This window comes from Rhinolophus hipposideros, assembly GCF_964194185.1.
Source record: "Rhinolophus hipposideros genome assembly, chromosome: 25".
Lineage (NCBI taxonomy): Eukaryota > Metazoa > Chordata > Mammalia > Chiroptera > Rhinolophidae > Rhinolophus > Rhinolophus hipposideros.
Genome location: NC_138071.1, coordinates 18298715 through 18324044, shown reverse-complemented (window position 1 = coordinate 18324044; position 25330 = coordinate 18298715). Strand labels below are relative to the sequence as shown.

At 35.4% G+C, this 25330-nt stretch overlaps 1 protein-coding gene across 11 annotated transcripts in view; it reads left to right on the top strand.

The window, feature by feature from the left end:
• CNOT4 (CCR4-NOT transcription complex subunit 4) overlaps window positions 1-25330 on the top strand; it is a 116599-nt gene that overhangs the window by 20874 nt on the left and 70395 nt on the right. For all 11 annotated transcript variants that reach the window (XM_081038608.1, XM_081038605.1, XM_081038606.1 and 8 more), the window contains exon 2: window positions 24824-25089. In XM_081038608.1, coding sequence (XP_080894734.1) covers window positions 24916-25089 — 174 coding nt within the window. In that variant the 5' untranslated portion in view covers window positions 24824-24915. The remainder of the gene's footprint in view (window positions 1-24823; window positions 25090-25330) is intronic.

The following is a 25330-nucleotide window of genomic DNA, read 5'->3' as shown; positions in this document are numbered from 1 at the left end:
GTAGGTAGAGTGAGGAAGGAAGTTGAAAGTGAAACATGGGAACCTTATCTGTATTAGGGGACTGACTGTTAAACTGAATGAGTATGGCCTGTGGGAAGGAGCGTGAGGAAGATACTCTCCTCTCCAGGATTATGCAGCACTACAAAGGTAGAGAGAGGGTTCCTGAGTACCAAGAAAGAACTTAAATTTGAGCTAGAGGTAGTAGCTGATTTAAAGGTTCTTAATCTGAAGAGTGACTTGAAGGATGAAGGATAAAGCACTGGCATAACCTGGCAGCTTGCTAGAAATGCAAAATCGAATATCCCTTAGACCCACAGAATCAGAGTCTGCGTTTTTAACAAGATACTCAAGTGGTTTGTATGTATGATCAGGTTCGATAAGCACTGGTCTGAAGGGAAGTTAATCAAACAGAACTGTGTTGGATTCTAGAGAGAGATTTCATTTAGATGCTATGTTATCTAGTTGAAATGGAGACCAAAGGGCGTATAAGAGAGAGTTAATAAAGGAAAACAATGAATAGGATTTAATGACCGTTTAGCACTCTCCATTCTCTGAATGACACAGAATGGAGGAGAGTGCTAAATTGAAGAATATGATCAAATTTTGGCACTGGGCAACTGAAAACTGGGTGGGCCATTGACAGGAAATAAAAAGCCTTGGGTGGCATCAAAAGCTGTGATTATTCTTTACTCCCAGGCCACCAGAACTTTTTGTTAACAGAAAATCAGCATAATAATAACAATGGAGAAAATCTCGAAAAAGGAATGCAAAAAACCTTGTATCCTAAATCCTAAAATAAACATTATTTTCATTTTTTTGCACGTTATCTTGATTTCTCATATGTGAATTTGTTTTTACATAGTTCTTATTAGTATAAAGTCATTTTGTACAATTTAAAAATTTATTATGTAAATGTTTTTTGTTTCTTCATAATGTAGTTTAAAGGACTTTTTCCCATTATGAAATGCATACACTCAAGAATTTAAAAGTGGAAATTTAAAATAACAGTGATTCCAGTGTTTACATTTTAGGGTGGTAAGGATTAGAATGTTTGGTACTAATAGGTTTTAGTGAGTATGTAGATTGGTACAACTTTTGAAAGAACAATTGAGCAATGTTTGTCAAAGCTAAAAATTGCACATACTATGCTTGATCCAGCAATTTCATTTCTAGGAATTTGTTCTACAGATATACTGGCTCTAAGTCAATTAATCTATAGGCTGATTCATCAAGTTCACCAATTCTTTTTATCAGTGTAGTCAAAATATTTTTTCTAATAAGCACAGACAAAATTACATTATTTCATGGGAAAATTTTTCAGTTTACTCTGATTTCTTTAGTCCTTTGAGAGTTTTGTTTTTTTCTAGCATTTTCTGATTTCTTTACAATCTTTTAGAAAGTTATTTTATGTATTTTTAGCATTTTGGTATTTTTAGAATTCTTTTGTCAATTTCAAAGTGCATAGATTAACCTTGCCTTTTGATGTTTTTGATTGAAATTTACAGCTATTTATATTGAATTGTATGATTTTAATGCTTTTGAGGATTTTTGGTGACATTGGTTGACAGTTTATCTTTTGTCCTTATAACATTATGTTTATTTCTAGAAGTTTATTTTTTCTAGATTGTCAAATTTATTGGCATTCAATTGTACATAATATTCTGTAATGATTCTTTGTATTTTTGTGATGTCGGATGTAACTTCTCTTTTATTTATGATTTTATTTGAACTCTTTTTCTTCATGAGTTTGACTAAAGGTTTGTTGATTTTGTTCATCTTTTCAAAGAATCAGCTCTTAGTTTTATTGATCTTTTCTCTTATTTCTTTGATTTCTATTTCATTTGTTTCTGCCCTGATCTTAACTATTTCCTTTGTTCTGTTTACTTTGGGTTGTGTTTTTTCTTGTTTTTCTAATTCGTTTAGGTGTAAAGTTAGATTGTTTATTTCGGATTTTTCTTGTTTGTTGAGGTAGGCCTGTATAGCTATGAACTTCCCTCTTAGAACTGCTTTTTCTGAATCCCATAAATTTTGAGGAGTTGTGTTTTCATCTTCATTTGTTTCGACATAGTTTTTGATTTCTCGTTTGATTTCCTCTTTGATCTATTGGTTGTTTAATAGGGTGCTGTTTACTCTCCACATATTTGTGTTTTTTTCTAGTTTTCTTTCTGTAGTTGTTTTCTAGTTTGATGCCATTGTGGTCAGAAAAGATGCTTCATGTGATTTCAACTTTTTTGAATTTATTGAGGCCCTTTTTGTACCCTAATATATGATCTATCACGGACAGTGTTCTGTGAGCACTTGAAAAAAATGAGCATTCTTCAATTTTTGGATAAAATGTTCTATAAATGTTTACTAAATGGAACTAGTTTAAAGTGACACTTAATTAAGGCTTTTATTTCCTAGATAATCTATCCATTGATGTGAGTGGTGTATCAAAATCCCCTACTATGATAATACTGTGGATTTCTTCATGTCCATTAATAATTGCTTTATATATTTAGGTGCTTTTATGTTGAGTGCATAGATATTTATGATTGATATATGCTCTTCCTGGATTGACTCCTTTATAATTATATAATATCCTTCTTTGTCTTTTTTTACATTTTTGTTTTCAAGTCAATTCTGTCTGATACAAGTATTGCTACTCCAGCTTTCTTTTCGTTTCTATTTGCATGAAATATCTTTTTCTATCCCTTCACTTTCAGCCCATATGTGTTGTTTGATTTGAAGTAAGTCTCTTGTAAGCAGCATATAGATGGGTCATGTTTTTTAATCCATTCAGCCACCCTATATCTTTTTATTGAAGCATTTAATCCCTATACATTTAAAGCAATTATTGATAAGTATGTACTTAGTGCTATTTTGGGTTTTTTTGGGTTTTATAGTTCTCCTGTTGCTTCCTTCTCTTGATCTTCTATGTGATTTGCTGTTTTCCTTTGGGTTCCTTTTGCTTGGGTTCCTTTCGCATTGATTTTTGTATATCTTTTGTAGGTTTTTGGTTTATGGTTACCATGAGGTTTATGTATATCGTTTTTTAAGCTGATAGGCATTAAAGTTCAAATATATTCTATAAGGACTACATTTTTACTCCACCCTCCACACTTTGTTATTGATGTCATGTTTTAGATTTTTTTGTGTTATGTATCTCCTAACTGATTTGAGTTTTATACTTTTTTTCTTTAGACCTTTGTAGTAGCTTTTTAAATGTGTGATTTGCTGTATTTATTAAATATTTGGCTTTACATGTGAGATTCTTTTTTTCCTTTCTCATATTTTCTATTTCTAGTTATGGCCTTTCCTTTTCTGGTTAAAGAAGACTGTTTAACATTAAGCTGGTTAATGGTGATAAACTCCTTTAGTTTTTGCTTGTCTGGGATACTCTTGATCTTTCCTTCAATTTCCAATGATAATCTTTCTCTCCTATTCTGGGATCCCTATAATACGAATGTTTGAGTGTTTGATGTTATTTCAGAGGTCTCTTAAACTATCCTCGTTTTTAAAAATTCTTCTATCTTTTTGTTGTTCTTGATTGGTTAATTTCCACTAGTTTGTCTTCCAGTCGGTGATCTGTTCTTCTCTATTAGCTAATCTGCTGTTGATTGCTTCTAATGTCCTTTTCATTTTAGTTACAGTATTCTTCAGGTCTGCTTGGTTGTTTCACTTTCTAAGTCTTTGTTGAAAATTTTTCAACATTCCTGTACTCCACTCTCAAGTTTGGTGAGCGTCTTTATGACCATTTCTTTGCATTCTTTATCAGGCAAATTATTATCTCCAATTCCTTAGGATTTTTTCCTGGGGAATTTTCTTATTCCTTCATTTGAAAGATATTCTTCTGTCTTTTCATTTTGTTTGACTCTCTGTGTTTGTTTATATGAATTAGACAAAACGTTATCTAGTCTAAAAAAGTGTCCTTGTGTCGTTGGCCTTTGAGTGGCTGTGTTGCCGGGCCATTTGAGCAGGCCAGCAGGAGCCTCACGGGTGCACAAGGCATCATCCATGGCCCTGGCCTCCTGAGCCAGGGTGGCTCTGGGTGGGAGGTCCGTGCTGTGGTAATGCCCTGTCATTCTTGCTCACTTTGTTCGGGGGCGAAATGAGCACAGACAGTGTGTCTGGGAATGTCTGGTAGCAGCCTTGTGGGTAGCTCAGAGTACCTGATAGAGCCCCTGCCCCCCTTATGGAGATGGAGGGGGACATAAGTAATGACGCTCATTTGCACCTCCAACCCCAGAACATTCCCTGGAGAGCTCCTGCGGTTCCCCAGCCTTCTCTATATAGTCTCTCTCTTGTTTCTTGTCAGTGGTCTTGTGCAGAAGCAACTGTAGGCTTTAATGCCAGATAGTTTTGGGAAGCCGGTTGGGCCAGAGCAGGTGCTTGTGAGGCCTGGGGCATTGGTTTGTGGGGCTGGAGCAGCTCCAGGCAGGGAGACCTGGTTCTTGTGGTGATGCCCTGTCCCTGCTTGCTCGCTTTCTTCGGAGGTAAAAGGCTCTGGGCAATGTAGCTGGCAGCTTGCTGTGGTGGTCTGGCAGGGAGGCCAAAGCACCGGAATAGAGCTCCTGCCAGTGGAAGGGTAGGGGAGCAGAAATGGCGTTCGTTGGCTCCTCCACCCCAGAGAGTGTCTGCAGCTTCCCGGCCTTCTCTGTGTGGCCGCTCTCTCGTTCGTTGTTCAGAAGCTCTTCATCCAGCCCTCACTTGTCTCACAGGAGTAATTGCTCTCTCCATAGGTGTCTATTTGAGTTTGCTCATGGCAGGGGCCGAGTTCCGCATCCACCTGTGCTGCTGTTATCTTGGACCTCCTCCTTTTTTGTTGTAGTAGTTTATTTTATGTGCCATAACACTAGTGATTTATATTAATAGTTACATAGTCGAAGTACAATGGTGACATGCAATAAACTTATAAACATCATTTTCAGTGGTCACTTAATATTCCATTATGTTTCTGATAGGAAGGCACTGTGTTTGTGTGTATTGTACATCGATTGCCTGGGTTGAAGGCTGATCTTGTGGGTTGGGTGCGTAGTCTCTTTCTACCACTTGGGTTCGTATCTGTCACTCTCAAAGCTCCCTAGTGGGTTGAAGATGACGGCCTCCTTGGGCAGAAAAACCTTCCCCCATTGGACATGGCGTATTATCAGTTTGTGATATTCTACGTAGAGCAGTAGTTTACCTTTTTAACTGATTATCATTGTGACCTAGTGGATGTATTGATCCTCTAAGGATACCGGGAATACAAGTATTTTAATCAGTCATGCCAACATTAGTGAATTTTAATCAGATTATCTTCTGTGGAAAACGACATTAACTCATTTAAATTTAATGATCAGTTTCCCACATCGCGACCTTAAACGTTTTCATTCTTTTTCCAGTGGTTTGTTTTTTGTTTTTGTTTTTGTTTTTTATTCACATCATTTTTCTGGGCTAGAATCTTTCCCTTTTACATACATTTAGAATGAATATTTAATTTATTAATTAGATTTTTGTTCTTAACTAACTTTTCAGATTATAGCTTTGGTATTTGTTAGTTTTTATTTAAACTTGCTTCTACCAAATTCAGTTTGTCAAGAAGAGTTGACTCATCAATTTGTAGACAGCAGCATATTATACCATGTGCAGTTTTAGTCATGATCTGCCGTTAATATTCTTTACGAATTGGAAAAATTTGTTTTATTTCTTAGCTAATCCATGAGAAAATTATAACCAGTTTTTATTTGATATTATAGGACTACCAACTCTATTGTCATGTTCAATGAGTTTCAGAATTCTTTTTTTAATTCTTTTGTATTTCAGTTGCCTTCACCCTAAAACTGCTGGTCATGAGGTTGGTCTCTTTTATTTTGGGAGCTTCCTTTTCCAGTGATGAGATTTTAAAAGAAAGTATTCTGTTTGCATGTGACTTATCCATATCTTCGGTAAAATTTTGTTCTGTAGTTGTCATTGGTGGTTCTATCACATAGGTAACACCTGTGGAGTACAGCAAGGCATTTTGGGTATTGGAAATACAGATCTTCATACTGACTTAAAGCAGACTTCAGCGTGTTTATATTGACTGCTAAATTGTATTAAATGTACCCTCAAGTGCTAGGCAAGGTTGAAATATCTTACTTGCTTTTAGTTAAATTGTTCACCAAGCTGTATTTCTAGTCATGAAATTACTGGAGCAGAGGCTAGTACTGTCATTATGGATTTTGCACTATATTGAATTTGAAAAGGATTGAACCAATTTATAATGCCATCAGCAGTGTATAAGCACTTCAGTTTTCGATATATTCTCTTTAGAATTAGGTATCACTATTTTAAAATGTTTATTTAACCGAGTGCAATGGTCTCCTTGGAGTTGCTTTTATTTACATTTTCATTTGCTTTGTGTAGAAATTTAATAAGAACAACAAATCAGAAGCAGGGTGGAAAAGTGTTAACTCTTAGCCAGAGCACTTGGTTGTGCAGTCTTCTATGGCACTACATTAATGTTTTGAATCAAAACTGATTTAAATATTAAAATTGGTTATTATCATAATGAAGTAGAGTGTCCCTGGAAGGAAAGCCATAGAGTACTATTGTACCCTTGGAACACAGAAGTTCTTTTGTCTTATATTCCTCTAGCCTCTGAGTAGAATAATATGTTACTTTTATCCTACAGTTTGACAGTCACTGTGCTTAAATTTTTCTCTGTGTCTGCTCTGTTCAGTACCGTAAAAAACTTAGTTTCTTTGCCAAGTTAGTAATATAGTATTTTGCAGATAAGTGAATAAAAACTATTTTTGTCATGTTTCAGTAGTTTTTCTTATTTGTTCTTTTTTATTTAGTCAAAATAACATAGCCCCACTTTTCCTTTATTGTTTTTGAATGTAGTTTTTAAATTGTGAGAAATTTAGAAATCTTTTAAGTTAAGCATGTAACCAGTTCATTTGTCAGAAAACAAGGAACACTTAATAGGAGGTTAAGTGAATCTCTTTACTTTCCCATTTATGGCACTTTTAGGACTTTCATTCAAACCTCCATGTCAACAATTTTATTAAAACCTGGTTCTAAGGCAGGTTAATCATTCTTTTTTTAAAATGTCAAGATGGGAAATTATAATTGCATTTTTTAAAAGATTTTTTAAACTTTTGTTGAGAATTCTTTATAATTTGTGAGGTACATACTTACGTTTTTGGGTTCCCCTCTCTTTATTTTCTTTTGGATCCAATTATTATCTTTTAGGGCTACTTTGAAAGAGTTGCTTAAGAATCCACAGATTTTTCCTGTCATGACCTACTTGTAGGAAGGAACATTTAATATAATATTTAGCGAGATCTTGTTTGTCTAGTAAGTGTACCTTCCAGCTCTGCTAGGTGTAGGGACACTGCCTTTAAGGCACTAGCATATAGACTGGCTGAGTGACAAAATTGTCATATAAAATAAAACAGTTATGAGCAATACAAGTCATTGTGTACTCAGGAGCTCTATAGAGGTTAGAAAAGGAAAAGAACGATCAATAATTTACTTTCAAGGCTATTTCTACCTTTAACTTTGTTTATCTCTCGATGATTTTGTGTCCCCAAATACAATTTTATCAGATCCCTTTGAAATTAGTCTTAAACGCGATCCCTTAACTTATTTAGAATTTTAGTACCAGTTGCTAAGGTGCTGCTTCTAGGCATGTGTCACAACTTTCATAATAATTAGCAATTGTAAAATGTTCTATAGTTTAATAATGGGTTTGTGGTTTTTTTTTGAGGAATCTCAGGTTTTATAAGATAGGTCTTATAAAGACACTTCTTTAAAATATCAAGCGTTTTTCAGTGGTTTGAGTGGTCTCTGATTGACCTTGCATGCAGATGGCTTGTTACCAGCCAGAATCCCCTCTCTATTCCCAGTCCACTAAATAAAGGTTTACTTGTAATATCGGATTATTGTGTTGACTATTTGAGGATTTAGACTTCTAGGGCAGGTACCAGAAGACTTCCCTCCCTCCCTCCTTCCCCTCGTCCCCCTCCTCGTGCTTTGCTTCCCTCCAAGTCTTCACCACCAGCCAAATAGAGGAACCAAATTCTAACAGAGCAAGCTTAACTGTAAGGACTCTACTGGCATAGAGAACTGATAAGTAGAGATTTTATTTATGGATTTAAGAAAATGATATTTAAACAATTTGAGGCATGATTTACATTCAATGACATATATAAGTCTTAAGTGAGCAATTAAGTTTTGACAAAAGTGTGTACCTGTTTAATTTAACCTCTGTTAAGATACATAACGTTCCAGTCACCTCAGAAAATTCCCTCATTCCCCTTTCTACTCGATACCTGTCCCCAGAGTCAATTTCTGTTCTGATTCTGTTACCACAGCTCAGTTTGGCTGTTAGTGGAATTTCACTTAAGTGGAATAATTTTGTGACTGGCTTCTTGCACTTAGCATAATGCTTCTGAGGTTTGTCCATGTTACGTCTATCAGCAGTTCCTTTTAATTGCTGCGTAGTATTGTAGTATTCCATCGAAGGAATATACCACGGTTCATTTATCCATTCACATGTCGGTGGACCTTTGGGTTGTTGGTTTATTTTGGCTGTTTTCAATAAAGCTGCTTATGAACATTGATGTGTAAGCTCTTTCGTGGACATGTGTTTTCATTTTTCTTGGGTACATATCTAGAAGTGGAATTGCTAGTTTATATGGTAAGTGTATGTTTAAAAACTGTTTTCTCAAGGTCAGTGTTTGGAACATAGTGATAGAGGGGAATGGAATGAGAGATGACCTTAAGGCAATTCCATGAATGAATGACCTTATACGTCATTCGAAAGAGGGTTTTATCCCAAGTACATTATAAAGCCCTGGAAAGGTTTAAGATAAGAGAGTAAAATCATCAAATGTGTATTTTTACTCTGACTGCTTTTTGAAGAGGGGATTAAAAGTGAGGCCAAAGAAGGAGGATGCAGTGAAGAGACTCCTCTGTTGCAAATGACGTAAAACTTCACCCAAACTGATTTAACAAAAGGAGAATATTTTGGGTCACATTAATGAGAAAGTCCAGGCAGTATCATTCAGTCTCAAAGCTTTAAATATTAAATGTCTCTGAGTTAAAAATGTGTATTTCATCAACGCACACATCTCTGAACACATCTCTGAACTCTAGGTATGTTTATTCAAGCGATCCGCATACCTAGAACAGTGTCTTGTACACATTTCTCAGTAAATATTTTGATAAATGAATGAATGAATGTACTTGGGCATCCCTGGAGTCATATTCGGAGTCATTCTTTTTTTCCCCCCTTCTCCCACCTCCCCCTGCCCCCACTCTGGTTCAAGCTGTTGTTTCTCAGTCTAGTTGTGTAGGACACAGCGCTCTGGCCCATGCTGGTATTATGAGCCTTGCACTCCCCCGGCTGGGGCAGTTGGTTCCCGGTCATCGGTCTGCCACTCACAGCAGCTCTGGGCAGCTCTTGCCAGCTGCCGGCCACTCACGCTGGCCACTGTCTGCTCCTGGCAGCACACGGTAGCCCACAGTAGCCTGTGGCAGCACACAGCAGTCCGCCCGCAGCCCCCGGCAGCTCACACTGACCTCCAGCTGCTCACCGCAGCCCAGCTCCAGGGAGAGCTGTTGTTCACAATCTGAGCTGTAGAGGGTGCAGCTCACTGGCCCATGTGGGAATCGAACCGGCGACCTCAGCATTAGAGCACGGCACTCCAACCACCTGAGCCACCGGTCTGGCCCCAGAGTCATTCTTGAAACCTCTTTCTCTTCCTTTTCCTAACATCTAGTCTGTCCCTGTGAGAGTATTTCTCAGACTTGTCTACTTTATCTCTGCTGTCATTATACTCTTTTTTTCTCCTACCTCTCTCAGGTGTCTTTTATGGTCTTCATATGCATTTCTCCACTGCTATCTCTACAAGGTTGAAATTACTCAGGCCTTGGTCCTATGTCCTTGTTTCTTTCTCTGTGCCCTTACCTGGGTGGAAGGTAAAATTTTTAAAAAGTGAAAGGTGTGCTTTTAGGAGTAAAGCATGGGGTTTTAAGTGATTGTGATGTATAGTAAACTACATACTGCTTTGCTGTAAGGAGGAAGTAGAAAGTACACCAATGGTTATTATAAATTGAAGTTCAGGGAAAGAATAGATAAATAAATTTGAGGGAAAATTTCTGGTAGAGCTCTTCGGGTTTGCTTGAGAATGGGGAAAATATATTAGTCCTCTGCTATCAGTCTACAAATTAAGTACCCAAAATATAATCTTAATGTATACATATCAAGTAATCTGTAACAGTTTTATTTTTCTAAGCTAACAAATGACTTTATAACATGTAAAAATGAAAAAAGTTTGTTGCATAATTCAACAAAAGCACCAGAAATTCGGCTATAGTATTTTCTTTTTGCTCTTGACTCTGTCCTTACCACTCTACCCTGTATTTTCCTGAGATACTCAGATTCTCTAGCAATTTTACTTCTGTACATTAGAGACTGTTGACTAAAAAAGGTTGACTCAAAGAGATGATGGGGAAAGCAGTGGCAGCATGGAGTAGGCAGAGTTGCGTGGTAGTTTTCACAACTATGTTTAGAACATAGCTGATTTATTTTTATATCTAGAAGAACCTGAAATTTGCTGTGTAAATAGAGTAACGGTCATTGAGTATATAGTAAATTTATTAGTCATTAATTTTTCTCCCCCACCATCATCACCATCACCATCACCATCATCATCAATATCTGGTTCTATATCTGACACACAGTAGGTGCCTGACAGGATTTGCTATTTCAAAAGTGATGAACTTCACTTCCCTAGAAAATTCACAGATTGCAAATAAAAAAGTAAACATTTTTAAAAATTGAAAGGCTCAGTCCTAGAATTGGAAATGTGTTGAAGGGAGGCGTAAAGAGTTTGGCCTAAGTATTTAGTCTGTTAAGTTCTTCTTTTTTTCAATTTGAATGTGTTTCTTGTCGTTTATCTCTTTCTAGACATTTAAGTATAGCATATAAGCCTGACCCAACCAATTGTCTTTGTATTGTAGTAGTATGAGTATGACTTATTTTTAAATATATTTTTCAATAAATCACCAAACAACATGTTTTGGTGAGGAGGCAGAGAAAAGGGAATCTTCATACACTGTTGGTGAGATTGCAAATTGGTGAATGAAAAACAGTATGGAGTTTCCTCAAATAATTAAAAATAGACCTAATTTATGACCCAGTAATCCCTCTTCTGGGTATTTACCCAAAGAAATACGAAACACTAATAATTTGAAAAGACATATGCACCCCACGTTCATTGCAGCATTATTTACAATAGCCAAGATATGGAAGAAATCCAATTGCCCATCAGTAGACTATTGGATAAAGAAATTTTAGTACATATATACTCGTACAATGGAATATTACTGGGCCATAAAAAGGAATGAAATGTAACCATTTGCGAAATCATGGATGGACCTAGAGGGTATTATGCTCAGTGAAATTAGTCAGACAGGGAAAGACAAATACCATATGATCTCACTTATCTGTGCAATCTAATGGACAATATAAACGAAGGAACAAAAACAGAAACAGATTCATAGATACAGAGAACAAACTAATGTTTGCCAGAGAGGGGAGCCGGGTTGGGGAGCTGGGTGAAACAGGTGAAGGGAGTAAGAAGTACAAATTAGTAGTTACAAAAGAGTCATGGGGATATAGTCAATAATATATAATAGTTATGTAGGGTGTGGGTGGGGAGGATCATTGCATAAATTATATACATGTCTAACCACAATGCTGTACACCTGAAACTAATATAAAATAATATGGAATGTCAACTGGAACTGAATAAAATAAATACTTTTTTGTTATTTTTGATAAAGTGCCTAAAGTCAAGGTGGGCGAGCAAACAAGTCTTGTTTCAGCCATAATTATATGAGGTTGGACTTGTGCTGAAGTTTTAGCCACTATCAAAGTTTAGAAACTTTTGCGCGTTTGTTGTAAGTGTAGTAACATAGTTTATGGTTATCTACAGCATGTTGTTATGCAGACATCTTAGTATCACCAGCTTGATTCTTAAAGTTGCGCTTCCTTCACCCCATTAATAGATACACTGTAGTTTTTACAGTAATTATAATGGAAGGTTGCATACTTCTGTATGATAAGACTATAACTAGATTGCAGAAATGATGGTGGGGGAACTGTAACTGGATAAGTAAATGGTGACTTAATGTTTTATTTTGGTCATTTTCTCTTTTGTTCCCTTTCTCCTTCCATCCCTTGCCACCGTTGTTCATATAAACTGTTTTCTCTTTAATTAAACCCAGCTGCTTTCTTTGTGATACCAAACTCATTAGTCTGTCTTTGGCTATTCTCCTTTCTTGTTAAAACTTAATTTAGGTTATAATAATTGTTTTATCTCAACTTTCATGCCTTTACTTTCTCTCTTTTTACACTTTTCATTATTCATGTTTTATTTTTATTACTACTCCCTTTTGCACCTCCAACCAAGTTGCTTCCTTCTGTGAAGTATGAAATTGTACCCAGTTTTGAACTTCTAGATAATTTTCTCGCTCTGTATATTTTTATATACAAATAGTGTGATTATTTAGAAGTTTACTGAGGCCTCCAACATCAGGAACATTTTGTAAACGTGTAATAAGTGCCGATTACCATCACTGGGGACAATTTTACTTAATACTTTAACATGTATTGTTCAGTATGGCCTTGGTTTTATTGTAATTGTTATATGGTAAATATTTCATGTCAGTATTTCTCAGGTACTGTATTTCCTAAATTCTGTCTTAATTGACATTTATATCCTAAATTTTGTCTAATTAGAAAACAAGCCTGTGTCCACAAATGCAAGTTTGTGAAATTTTATAGTAAGAGTATGAAGATACAGGAATTTTTTTTTTATATCTTAAAATAGTGCTAGTAGTTTTTTCTCATAGCGTGCTATGCCCAACTCAGCAGGGCCAGTAAAAGTAAATGCTTAGAGTGCAGAGAAGCCACTTGCCTGATACAATATAAAAAGATTTCCTCAGGGAGAAGGTTAAGAGAAATAGATTTGAAAGAAGTCCAGGACTTAGACTCATGCTCAAATTTGTGAGGTTTCCATGTTAGTTTAGAGCAGAGGTCCCTGCTACTTGTTTTTGTAAGGCCTAAGGGAATGGTTTTTACGTTTTGAAGTGGTTGAAAAAATAACAAACAGAAGAGGAATATTTTGTGATATGAGAAAATTAAAAGAAGTTCAGATTACAAAGTCCATAAGTAAACTTTTATTGGAACACAGCCACACTCATTTATTTATGGATTGTTGTAAGTGCCTTTGCATTTCAGCATCGAGTTGAATAATTGCAAATATGTATGGCTCGCAAAGTGTAAAATATTTAGTATTTAGCCCTTTACAGAAAATTTTTGCTGACCCCTAGGTTTGAGCCTCTTCTCTTTTAGTGAGTGTTAACATTTTTTAATGGGGCTTTTAGTTTCTAAGATGGCAATGGTATGGAAGAGTTAATAGATTTTCCATTCCACAACTAAGGAAACAGAATATCCTTCATATTCTGAGAATTTACATGTACATATGTTTTAGTTATTTTTTTTAAATCTATAGGTTTAAATTTTATGAAACCATTTAAAATATATAATTATTTAAATGGACCATTTTGGCTGCAAACAATGCATATAATGTTCTTTCTAAATTGCTTCACTCATAATTGATCATGGACTTTTATTTTTAAAGTATGGGTACAGAGTATACTTACGTGCAATTTAAAGATTAACAATACAAGCACATTGGAGATACAACCTTTGAATTGGTTGAATAAGTTTGTACCACAATATAGATTTAAAGCTTTTTTATACATAACTATTCTGTGGGGTGTACATGTTGACTTATGTGTTTTGCTATTACAATCGAGCTAATTCATGTAACCATGGTCTTTTATTGTTTATAAAATGTTATATTATTTAAAACATTCTGATACATACATTCTCTTTGAGACTTTCCACAGAAATAGTTAGCTTAACATTTTCTGCTTGAAACTAGTTCATAGAAATGAACTAGTTCTATCTGTAATAGGATTCTAAACTGTGTACTACTTTTATATGGCTTTATGCTGCACAATGGTTACCATTCTAGATTTTACTGAGTCACAATGGAAGCAAGACACACATGGAGATAGGAAGGAACAAAAATGGAAACATTCATATTAGTCTTGTTTTTACAGGAGTATTAATAGCGATTACTTCTGTATCTTAGGCCCCTTAAATATCTTTATTATTAGTCTTTTAATTTTATCCCAGATGTGCTGCATGGTAATATATCTAGAAATCAAATATAATATTTATAATTCCAGGGGGTATTCATATATAAGCTTGATTCCTGTATATGTGTAGCATTGTTTAAAATCCACTTTTTACCCATTTAAAAATCACTGTTAAACATATAATTCTTATCTTTCCTCCTTTCTGAACCCTGTCTTACTGTGTACCCTTCCATGTCCACCCAGCCAAAAAAATTGAAAGGGTGGCTTTCCTTGTTAGTCAATGCTTGCCATGAAGTGGGAAGACTAAAGTAGTGGTAGGATGAAAGAGTTTGGTGGAAGAGGAACATTTGATTTGCACCATATGATCTGGGATGAGAATTTAGGAGGATATAGAAGTTAAGTGACTGAGTGGGTGAAAGATTTGGGTAAAGAAGTGGTCACACTTAACAGTGCTAATAAACATGAATTTTTTTTTTTTATTTTATTACCGAGAGGGTGAGACTAGCCCGTGCACTTCAATTTGGTATTTCGCTTTCAACTAGTTTTCTTTCTAATCTGTTACTACTGTAATTAATATACAGTGTAAATTAATATACAGAAGCTTCCCTAAAAGGACTAGTTTTTAAGTCTGGAGTGACTTGGAGGGTTTTGAGCTTTTGATACCTTGATGCATTTGTTTCAGATTAGTCTCTGGATCTTTAAAATAGGCGTACTCTTCTACCATGTGTACTTTTCTCCCAAACCTGCCTTTTCTTTCTTTTTTTTTTTCTGAATCGAAAACACACTGATGTAGGCAACTCCTATTCACAACATGTACAGGTATGGTAGAGAACTAATTAGCACACTAATTAGTCTCTGCTTTGATTTTGTACAGTTTGATTTTATCTTGTTAATGACACCTTCATCAGGCTTAGCCTTTAATTTTTTAAACTCTTATCCTTCGGAGAGAGCATGAAGCTAATAGGAAACATGTTGATGCTGATTCTCTAATTATACATTCAAAAGTTTTTTCATCTCATCACTTTATTCTCTTTTTATTTGTCAATTGTACTTGATTTTAAACTAATTTAGAAGTAGTCTTATTATAAACGTAAATGTTCATTTTCTAAAAATTGGAAAATAGAGGAAAATAACAGGAAGAAAAGAAAGTACTCATAGCCGCCCTACTAAGTGACAAACTCTTATTTTGGTATATTTCATTTGAATCACTCTCCTATGTGTCCCCCACCCCCATTGTGAGACCTATAATTTGCCGTATACATTCGCCTATGGTACAGTGCTGAACACAATAGATGCAGTCTTTGCACTCAGAGGATTCAAAGTTTAATACCCTTAAAAAGTTATTTTTAAAAATTAATTTGCTGTTATAGAAAAAAGCATAATCTTAGATAAGACTGAAGTTTCCAGTTCATTCCATTTCCTTCACTGTTTTCGTAGATATAACCACTATTACCAACTTCTTTATAATTTTTGTATGGTTTTGCGTGTATAAATATGTGTGTGTGTATATAATAGTTTCTTTCAAATGTGAAAACTGTTACTCAGTACCTGCAATTAGCTTTTTTCAATCAATATATTTGTATGTACAGATCTTCCTTAAGTCTTAAATTGCTATATAGTATTTCATTTTATTGATATACCATAATTTTTCTATACCATACCATTTCCTATTGATGTAAGTTTCCGATTTTTTGCTGTTAACAAACAGTGCTTGAACTATTTGTGCATGCCTCCTCACTAAAATGTGCAAGTGTTTCTCTAAGGAAGATATCAGGAAGTGGAATTAGTAGATCATAGAGAGTACATGGTTACCCTTGAAATTTTATCATTTATACTGCTCTGAAAATTGGACCTTGTAGAGTTTATCTTGTATCACTCCTCTCCCAACTTACATGTTGTTATTGTTTAACATTTTATTTTATCCTTGTTACATTATCTAATATAGAAATATATGAATCAGTTTACATACATTTTTACCGTATATTTTCCTAACCATCTTTTTAATCTCAGACTGTCCTGAGATCATTTCCCTTCTTCCTGAAGAACATCTTCGCAAATTCCTTTAGTGGAGGTCTCTTTCTGGTAAACAGACTCTACTTTCGTTTATGTTTTAATTTTTAATTTAGCCTCATGCTTCTATCAATTGTTTTTAGCTTTTCATTATGGAAATTTTTAAGTATACGTGAAAGTACACCAAATAGTGTAGTGAAAGCCGGTTGTTTTCTTCCCTCGGTTTCTGCAGTTATGGACACTTTGCTATTGTAGTTTCATCTCTTCCCCATTCTGTGCTTCCTTTCCTGCCGAAATGTATCATGAAGTCTGTAAGTACTTCAGAATGTATCTCCTATAGAAGAACTTTTAAAAAAATAAATACAAAATGTCTATCATACTTAACTAACAATAATTCCTTGGTATCTAATATCTAGTCCATGTGAAAATCTCGATTATCACAGAAAATGTTTTATGATTTTACTTTCATTCTTAAGGGTTATTGTTTTCTAGGAGCACAATTGTAGGTTGACAGTAATTTTCTCTCCGTATCTTGAATTTGTCTTTCCCTCTGGCTTCAGTTGTTGCAGTTAAATAAGTCTGCTGTAATTCTCAATCATCACTGTTGGGTGAAGAATCCTTTTTAAATATCTGCTTTTAGGATTTTTGTTGCCTTTAGTGTTCTGCAGTTTTACTGTGTTGTGTCTGGTGAGTTTGTTGGTCTTTGGTATGTGTGCTTTTTGGATCTCGGGATTATTTTTAACCATTCTGGGAAATTTGCAGCTATTATCTTTTTCTTTTAAGACTTTGGAAAAAGTGAGAAGTACATATTCAGAAACATAAAAGACATGTACAGTTTGATTATAAAGCAGACATCTTTGTAACCACTTCCCAGGTTAAAAATAAAATATGTACGTACCGCAGAATACCCGCTTACCCCCAGTTCTCTTCTTCTGGTTCATAACCCTCTCCCTTTCACCCAAAGGCATTCAGTGTCTTGCTATTTGTCATCTTCTGTGCGTCCCTAAAATACAGTTTTCTTTTATCTGTTGAAATTTACATGACCACAGTTATATTCTTCTTCTTGTTTCCTTGTTCAACATGATGTTTGTGAGATTCACGTATATTGTTGTGTAGCTATAGTTCTTCATTTTAAAGCAGGCTTTATTTCTTTAAATATTTTTCCTTCTCCTTTCCTCTCCCAGTAGTCCTACCAGGTGTATGTTGATCTACTTAATCGTGTTTTACATTTCTGAAGCTTTTTTCATTTTTATTCTTTTTTTCTCCCTGTTCTTTGGACTACATAATCTCTGTTGATTTGTTGCCCTCTGTTTCACCACTGCGTTCTTTTCCTAGTTGAAACGTACTGTTGAGTGTCCACAGTGACTTTATTTCAGTCATTGTACTTTCCAAATACAGAATTTCCATTTGGTTCTTTTAAAAAAAATAATATCTATCTTTATTGAAATTCCCTGTTTGATGTGACATTGTCATCACACATTCCTTTACTACTTTAATCATGGTTTCCTTTAGTTCTTTGAACATATTTGAAATGGTTCCTTTGAAGTCTTTGTTAAATACAACATCTGGTGGCTCTCACAGGCAATTTCTGTTGCCTGCTTTCTTCTTGGTGTATATAGGTTATTCTTTACTGTTTCTTTGCATGACTTGTAATTTCCGGTTGGAAACTGGACATCTTATACAATATTATAGCAACTGTGGGTTCTGGTCTCCTCCTACCCCTCCCCGGGCTTGTATTGATGTTTGCTTATTTGTTTCGTGACTGGGTGGATTATTTTAGTGACCTCTATTCCCCTCTTGCAGTGTTAAGCATCTGGTTGTGTCCCTCGGGGTGGAGACTTAGGTGTGCCCACATGCACCCTGGATGACAGTGTTTTTTACAGCGCTCTCTTCCACTGTCTTTCTTTTTTTCTTTTCTTAATTAAAATTTATTGGGGTGACAATTGTTAGTAAAGTTACATAGATTTCAGGTGTACAATTCTGTATTACATCATCTATAAATCCCATTGTGTGTTCACCACCCAGAGTCAGTTCTCCTTCCGTCACCATATCCCCCTTACCCTCATCTCCCACCCCCTCCCCCTTACCCTCCGGTAACCACTAAGCAATTGTCTGTGTCTATGAGTTTTTGTTTCTCATTTGTTTGTCTTGTTCTTTTGTTGTTTTTGGTTTATATACCACATATCAGTGAAATCATAGGGTTCTCTGCTTTTTCTGTCTGACTTATTTCGCTTAGCATTATACGCTCAAGATCCATCCATGTTGTCACAAATGGGCCTATTTCATCTTTTCTTACCACTGAATCCACTGTCTTTCCTTGACCACACCCTGGTGTGCTCCACTACTTGCCAGCTGGCTGCTTCCTTGTTTTCAACAAAGCCCTAGGACATGAATTGCTTTTCTGCTCCATCCAAAAACATTTGACTTCTCTTGAAGGGATATTTCTTGAGGTCACAGCTCTGAAGTTTGTTCTAACTCCAGTAGGGCTCATCGTGGCTGTCTTATTCCCTCGGTCTCCTTATTTTGTCCTGTGTAGTAGCTGGTTTGTAGTTTAGCCGGTATGTGAATCTCCTCCCAGTTGCCTTTCATATTAACGAGCTTCTTGGTTTTGAGATTGCCCTTGGGGTTGAACCTCACACTCTGTTGCATGTGAAGCCTGTTCCTTAGAAAGAGACTGAGAACTATCTGTTTTAAGGCCTCCTTCCTGGCAGTATGTCTGGTTCTGGCTCTGGAATGGGAGAGCAGGGATAGTGCTGTGCTTTCTCCTCCATGTGACACCCCCAGTTCAGTAACTGAGCACTTCTTCGAGGGGTGTGCAGTAACCTCAAGTTGTCTTGTCTTGCCTTTCCTGCTGTGGGGCCTCTGCTTTGCAGAGTAGCTGGATGGAGGGCAATGTAAGTCCTAGTATTTTCAACTTGCAGCAGCAACACAGGGCCTCTTTTCCACGAGTGGGACTTGGTTGAAAGAGGAGAGCCCCCACATCTCGGCTGCACTTACCTGGAACTTAGCTTTAGCATTAGGGAGCTTTGGGCAGCAGGAGAAATGCTGACTGATATCCTGTCAGGACAGCTCTGACTGGTGGCTGTGGTGACAGGGCACTCTGCGTTCCCGTGAAGTTTCAGTGTCATTGAGCTGAGAAGGGCAAGGGAACAGGTTTTGGTTCAAATACCATATAGTCTTGGCTGTTTTTCCTGAATTTTAGTAGATTTTCTTGACTAAGTTTTTCTTCATTTGCCTTATGCCCTTACAATCATTTCCATCTGCTTTCAGTGGTTGGTTTTAAATGATTTTCACTAGTTTTGCTGGGGACTGGGTTCATGGAACTCTTTACACTCTCATGCTGGAAGAGGAACCCAGAAAGATCTTTTGAAAACACAAGTCAAACTCATGCGATTCCTCTGTTTAAAAATCTCTGGTCCTCGTCATTTATTTCACAGAGAAAGCCACAGTTGTTGTTGTGGTCTGTGATAATCCTTACTAGGTCCTGGAGCCCCACGTCTCTGCCCTTTCCTCAGATTCCTCCTTACTTTCTCTGCTCCAGCCCCTTTGAATTTGCTGTTCTTCAAACATTTCCAGCATGTTCCTTGGGACCTCTCTACTGACTTCTTCATGCCTGGTCTGTTCTTTTCTCAGATATTTGCATGGCTTAGTCAGGCACGTCCTTAAATGTTACCTTTTCAATGATACCTACTCCAACTGGCCCATTTAAATTGCACCCCCATCTCTGGTACCTTCTACTTTCTCCACCATATTATTATCTTCTATCATATTATTTAATTTACTGATTTATTATGATTATTGTGTAGATCTCCCAATTAAACTTAGGCAGCAGGGCATAGATTTTTGCTTTGTATAGTCAACGAATGTATCCCAAAGCCCCAGAAACATTTGAAACATGGTAAGAGCTTAATAACTATTGAATCACTGAATGAATGGAGATAAAAAAGAACATTATAACAACAAAAACCTTTCTTGGCCACTTGTCTAACTTTCCTAGAACCTCTTTATGTTGAGGGAATAATAAGTAAGTGTTATTGGTGTACTAGATACAATTAGAACAAGCAGTTAGCTTTCTTGATAAGAGAGCTGAAATGTGCTTTTGACATTTTTTTAAATGCTTCTCCTCCTTTAAAATGCTAATCATTGTTAAGTACCCATTAAACAATAATTTCTCATTCTCCCTCCCCTCAGCCCCTGGTAATTTCTACTTTCTGTGTCAACGAATTTGCCCATTCTAGATACATCATATCAGTGGAATCATGATATTTTGTCTCTGTGATTGACTTATTTTGTTTAGTGTGATGTTTCAAGGCTCATCTACCTTGTAGCATGTATCAGAATTTCATTCTTTTGATGGCTGAATAATATTCTGTTGTATGTGTGCACTACATTTTGTTTATCCACCCATTGCCAGACACTTGGGTTGTTTCCACCTTTGGGTATTGGGAATAGTGCTGCTATGAACGTTGGTGTACAAGTAGCTAGTAAGAGTCCTCGCTTTCAGTCCTTTCAGTACATATCCAGAAGTGGAAATATGGGTCATAGTGCTAATTGTGTTTAACTTTTTGAGGAACCACCAAACTGTTCTCTGTAGCAGCTGCAGTATTTTATTTGTCATAATATATTTTTATACGTATCTTTTGAACAGTGTTCTAAACACAAAACCATGTATACAACACTTTATGAGTGATAAGAAATTTTCAAGCACGATTTTGAGTGTATGGTTTTTATCTTGTGCACTTACTACACGGTACGCGAGATTTGGGGCGACTGAGGAGAGTCATGTATGTCAGATTTTGTGCTGTGTTACGGCATTGGTTGCTGGTGATGTAGAGAACAAGAATGCAGTTAACGAGAGAAATTTCCCGTAGAATTTCAGTTTTTGTAAAATAATGTCATCTTTATTTTTTGAACATTTGCACTTTATACCTAAGGATGTGCGGGAATGTATCTATCTTACCTTGTAGGAAAGGGTATGGGTTTTTATGTTGGCTGTCTTACTGTAGAATTATATTTTTATCACTTAAAGGCTGGGTCACCATTTGGTCTCAGTTTCGTCTTTTATATAGGGGTAGTATGTTCTTACCAAGTCACTGAGAGGATTAGATAGTGTATGTGAAAATTAACTGGTGTTTTTTGCAAAATTAATTCCTGAATCAAAACCTGATCACTTCTGTGCTATAATTCTCGCATCTCATCCAGAAAGTCATTGACTTTATTGCCCTTTTTCATTTAAAAACTTCTTTTATTTCTGTGTGTTGTACCTTTATAAATGTTATTGTTTCAACTTCCTGTTTTATTTTTATTTTAATATTAGTTGATTGGCTTACGAAGTAAAATTATCTCTGAATATCTTGGCTAAGGTTTTTGGAGGGGAGAGAGTTTATTTCAAAGGTTGTTTTAAAAGCTTAGTTCAGTGGGGCTACATAAAGGAAATTTCTACTTGAAATTCCATTCAATTGTGTATCTCTTGGCATTTTTTAGATGAGTAAATTGAGTCCTAGAGCTTTTGAGTGTCTTATCCAAAATCTTACAGCTACTTACTTAGTGGAAGAGATGAGACAGAAGTCAGCTCCTTTACTTTGTGCTCCGATGTTCTATCATACCAGATTTCCCTCCTACATTTTACCAGTTCCCGGATTACATTTTGCAGATACCTTGCCTGGCATCTCTCCATGGTGCTAGAAGTATGCAAAATGTATTTGGTTTTGTATTAACCAATCTTTAGGGACTTCTTGCTGTTTTGTCCTTTTTCCTCCCTCATCCTCTTGCAAACTTTTTTAAAATTAAAAGACAGAAGCAATCAAGAAGCATAACCTCAATATGTCATTTTTAACTTATAGTAATTTACTTTCTAGAAAGCTTTTCAACTCATAAAACCCCGTGTATTGTTTCCTTCCCAGCATCCCATAAATTACTTCACTAAAACTCCAATTAAGCTGTAGTTATGGAAAGAATGTCTTATAATCAAAAGTAAATTAGAAGTATAGGCAACACCTCTCAATTATTTTAGTTTAGTTTCCTGTTGGTGGAACCAGTGTTTGAGAATGTGTTTTCTACAGGTACAGTTTTTGGATATTCAAACTTGAGGAGCCATTAGATCAGCTCTAAATCCCTCATTTTACGTATGAGGAAACTGATAGTGGCAAAATTGGGTCTGTAAATCAAGATGTGTGAGTTGTTTATAAACACATATACTATTTTTCTTTTAAAAATTTTTATTTTAAAATATTTTTCTTTGAATTTTTAACAAAAGTCACATTTAATTTTCCTGAGTTGAAAATAATTTCCCTCTTTTTTTAAGCTGGCGATTTGAATTGCAAAAATGTTTGTTGTAATAATTCAGATAATACAGATAAGAAAAACGATTTTTCAAAACTAAAACCAGTAGTCTACTACCTTCATTTTGTCTTTTGTGATATGGTAACATTTTGGTGGTATAACCTTTCGTGTGCTTTGTTTAGAGAAACAAATATGTACACATACAAGGTTTATACAGTTATATAGAAGTAACTGTATATTATGTTAGTCTTCAAGTTGCTTTCAAAAGTTAAAAAACACCATATAATAGAATTCTTCTGATTGAACACACACATCTACCTTATGACTATATTATTTACTTAATGACTTCTCAACTGATTGTCGGCAGCTTTCTCCCTGTATGAACAATGCTGCAAAACAGCAAGGCACTTGGTGCGTGTGTGTGAGTATTTATGTAAGATAGATTCTTAGGTGGTATAAGGAGTGTTAGCACTTCCTGGAATGAATTTAGGCTGCACCACTTACCGTGTTTCCCCGAAAATAAGACCTAGCCAGACCATCAGCTCTAATGCGTCTTGGAGCAAAAATTAACATAAGACCCGATCTTATTTTACTATAATATATGTTATATTCTCTCTATATATAATTTTACTAGGTATATTATTTATGTATTAGATATATTAGACATAGCTAATATATATTATTTTAATATAATATAATATAAGACCTATATTAATATAGGTCTTAATTAATATATATTAATATAAGACATATTAATTTTTACTCCAAAAGATGCATTAGAGCTGATGGTCCAGGTAGGTCTTATTTTCGGGGAAACACGGTAATAGGTGGACAACTTAAGGAAAGGTACTCTCTGTGCTCCCATTTCCTCTTTGTGAAGAGGAACTTAGATCGGTGTAGTCTCTACTTTGTGGGGAGACTAACTTCTTTGAAATGCATCCTTTACTGTTTCTTGCCTTTAATTTTCTTTTTTTTCCCATGATGCTAAGTCAATCATATCTTTCTTTTAGAACTTCTGGATTTCTGTTTTTGCTTAGGAAGACCTTCTGTGTCCCAAGATTTGAAAAATTCTTTTTTTCTTCTAACACTTTGATAGTTTATTTCAATATATAGCTCTTTAGACAGATCATTTGGGATTTATTTTGATTGCAGTGTGAGATAGATATATACTGTTTTTTTCCCTTCGAGTGGATAGACCACTATCCTTTTACTGCTTATAAATTGGTCCATCCTTGCCATATTGATTTGTAATATCACTTTTACCAAATATTAAATCTCATAAATTTATGGTTCTGTTTCTAGATGTTTTATTTCGTTTCTTTGATCTTTTATCTATATTTGTACCAATATCAACTTGTTTAAATTATTGTAGATTTGTATTACAGTTTAGTATCTGATAGCACAAATCCCCACATTTCCTCTCAGAAGTTTCAAAGTAGTTCTCATGCATTTATTACTCTTTCATGTAAACTTTAGAATCATTTTGTCAAATTATTTTTAAAATGTTATTTTGATAGGGATTGCACTGAGTTGTGTTTTGGAGGCTATCATTTTTTTAACCTAAAATAGTGACTCCAGTCTAATGTTTTAGCAATGACTTTAGCCTAAATTTTTACCTACAAAATTCCAACTCTCCACAATCTAAAAAGATAAATTATTTAATTTTATCATAGACTTTGATATATATAGGTCTACTTCTCCTCCCCCTTCCTGTTTTTTGTAGGCTTCTTGTAGCATTACCTAGGAATACTTTTGTTTACTATGTTCTTATTTTCTCAGAAGTTTTCCTTGGCATATCAATACATATTTAATTGTAAACAGGTTCTACGGCATATTTTTTTTCAGCTCTAGACTATCTTTTCTTTGGTAAGTGTTTGATATTAGCATGTAATTATAGATGACTAAAGTCTCTCTTTCTCATTAGGTTTATCTTATAAATTGTGATACATTTTAGGATACTATCATGCTCCTTTAGCTATGTTGCAATATTAAGTAGCTTTTAGGTCAAAGACAATTCAGAGTGTATTTTAAGGTTGAAGATTCTTTTGTATATTATTTATTCTCCTAAAATATGGTTTGATTAGTACTAGTTTAGTAGTAAATATTTTATTTAGAAAAAAGGATGTTTTTCCATCTTTCTGTTGAATCTAAAAAGTTAATAATGCTAAGATTTTTATCTTGACACGTAAAAAATCTCAGAATTCCATTCTGAAACCTGTTCTGAGATGATAGCAAAAATTGGGCTGATTACTATTTTTCAAATTTTTTGATGAAATGATTCTTGATTATTGAAAATGCCATATTTCCCCAGTAGTAACGGTATATTTTGTTTCTTTTAATGCAGGTCTTTGAAGTTCTACATTTTAATTCTCAGTGCTGAACTTCTTTCTCCCTTAAATTATTATAAACTTTTGCTGCTGTTTAATAAACGTGAAGATGTCTCGCAGTCCTGATGCGAAGGAAGACCCTGTGGAATGTCCTCTTTGCATGGAGCCCTTGGAGATAGATGATATCAATTTTTTCCCTTGCACCTGTGGCTACCAGATTTGCCGATTTTGTTGGCATCGAATTCGCACTGATGAAAATGGGCTTTGTCCTGCATGTAGAAAGGTAAACACTCCAAAATAACTTCGTGTACAGTTTTTTTCCCTCCATGTGTATGAGTAAGTAGATTTAAAAGACTCTACAGACCTCAGGTGAGATTATGTGTAGCATTTTATTTTTAAAATATAACAAAGTAGAACTAACACTGCCCTTATGAGTCAGAGTGAAGTCTTGGCTTTGTTGTTAACTTAAGTATATGACCTTGGTAAAGTCACATAACCTCTCCAGTTACCCTTCAGCTTTCTTA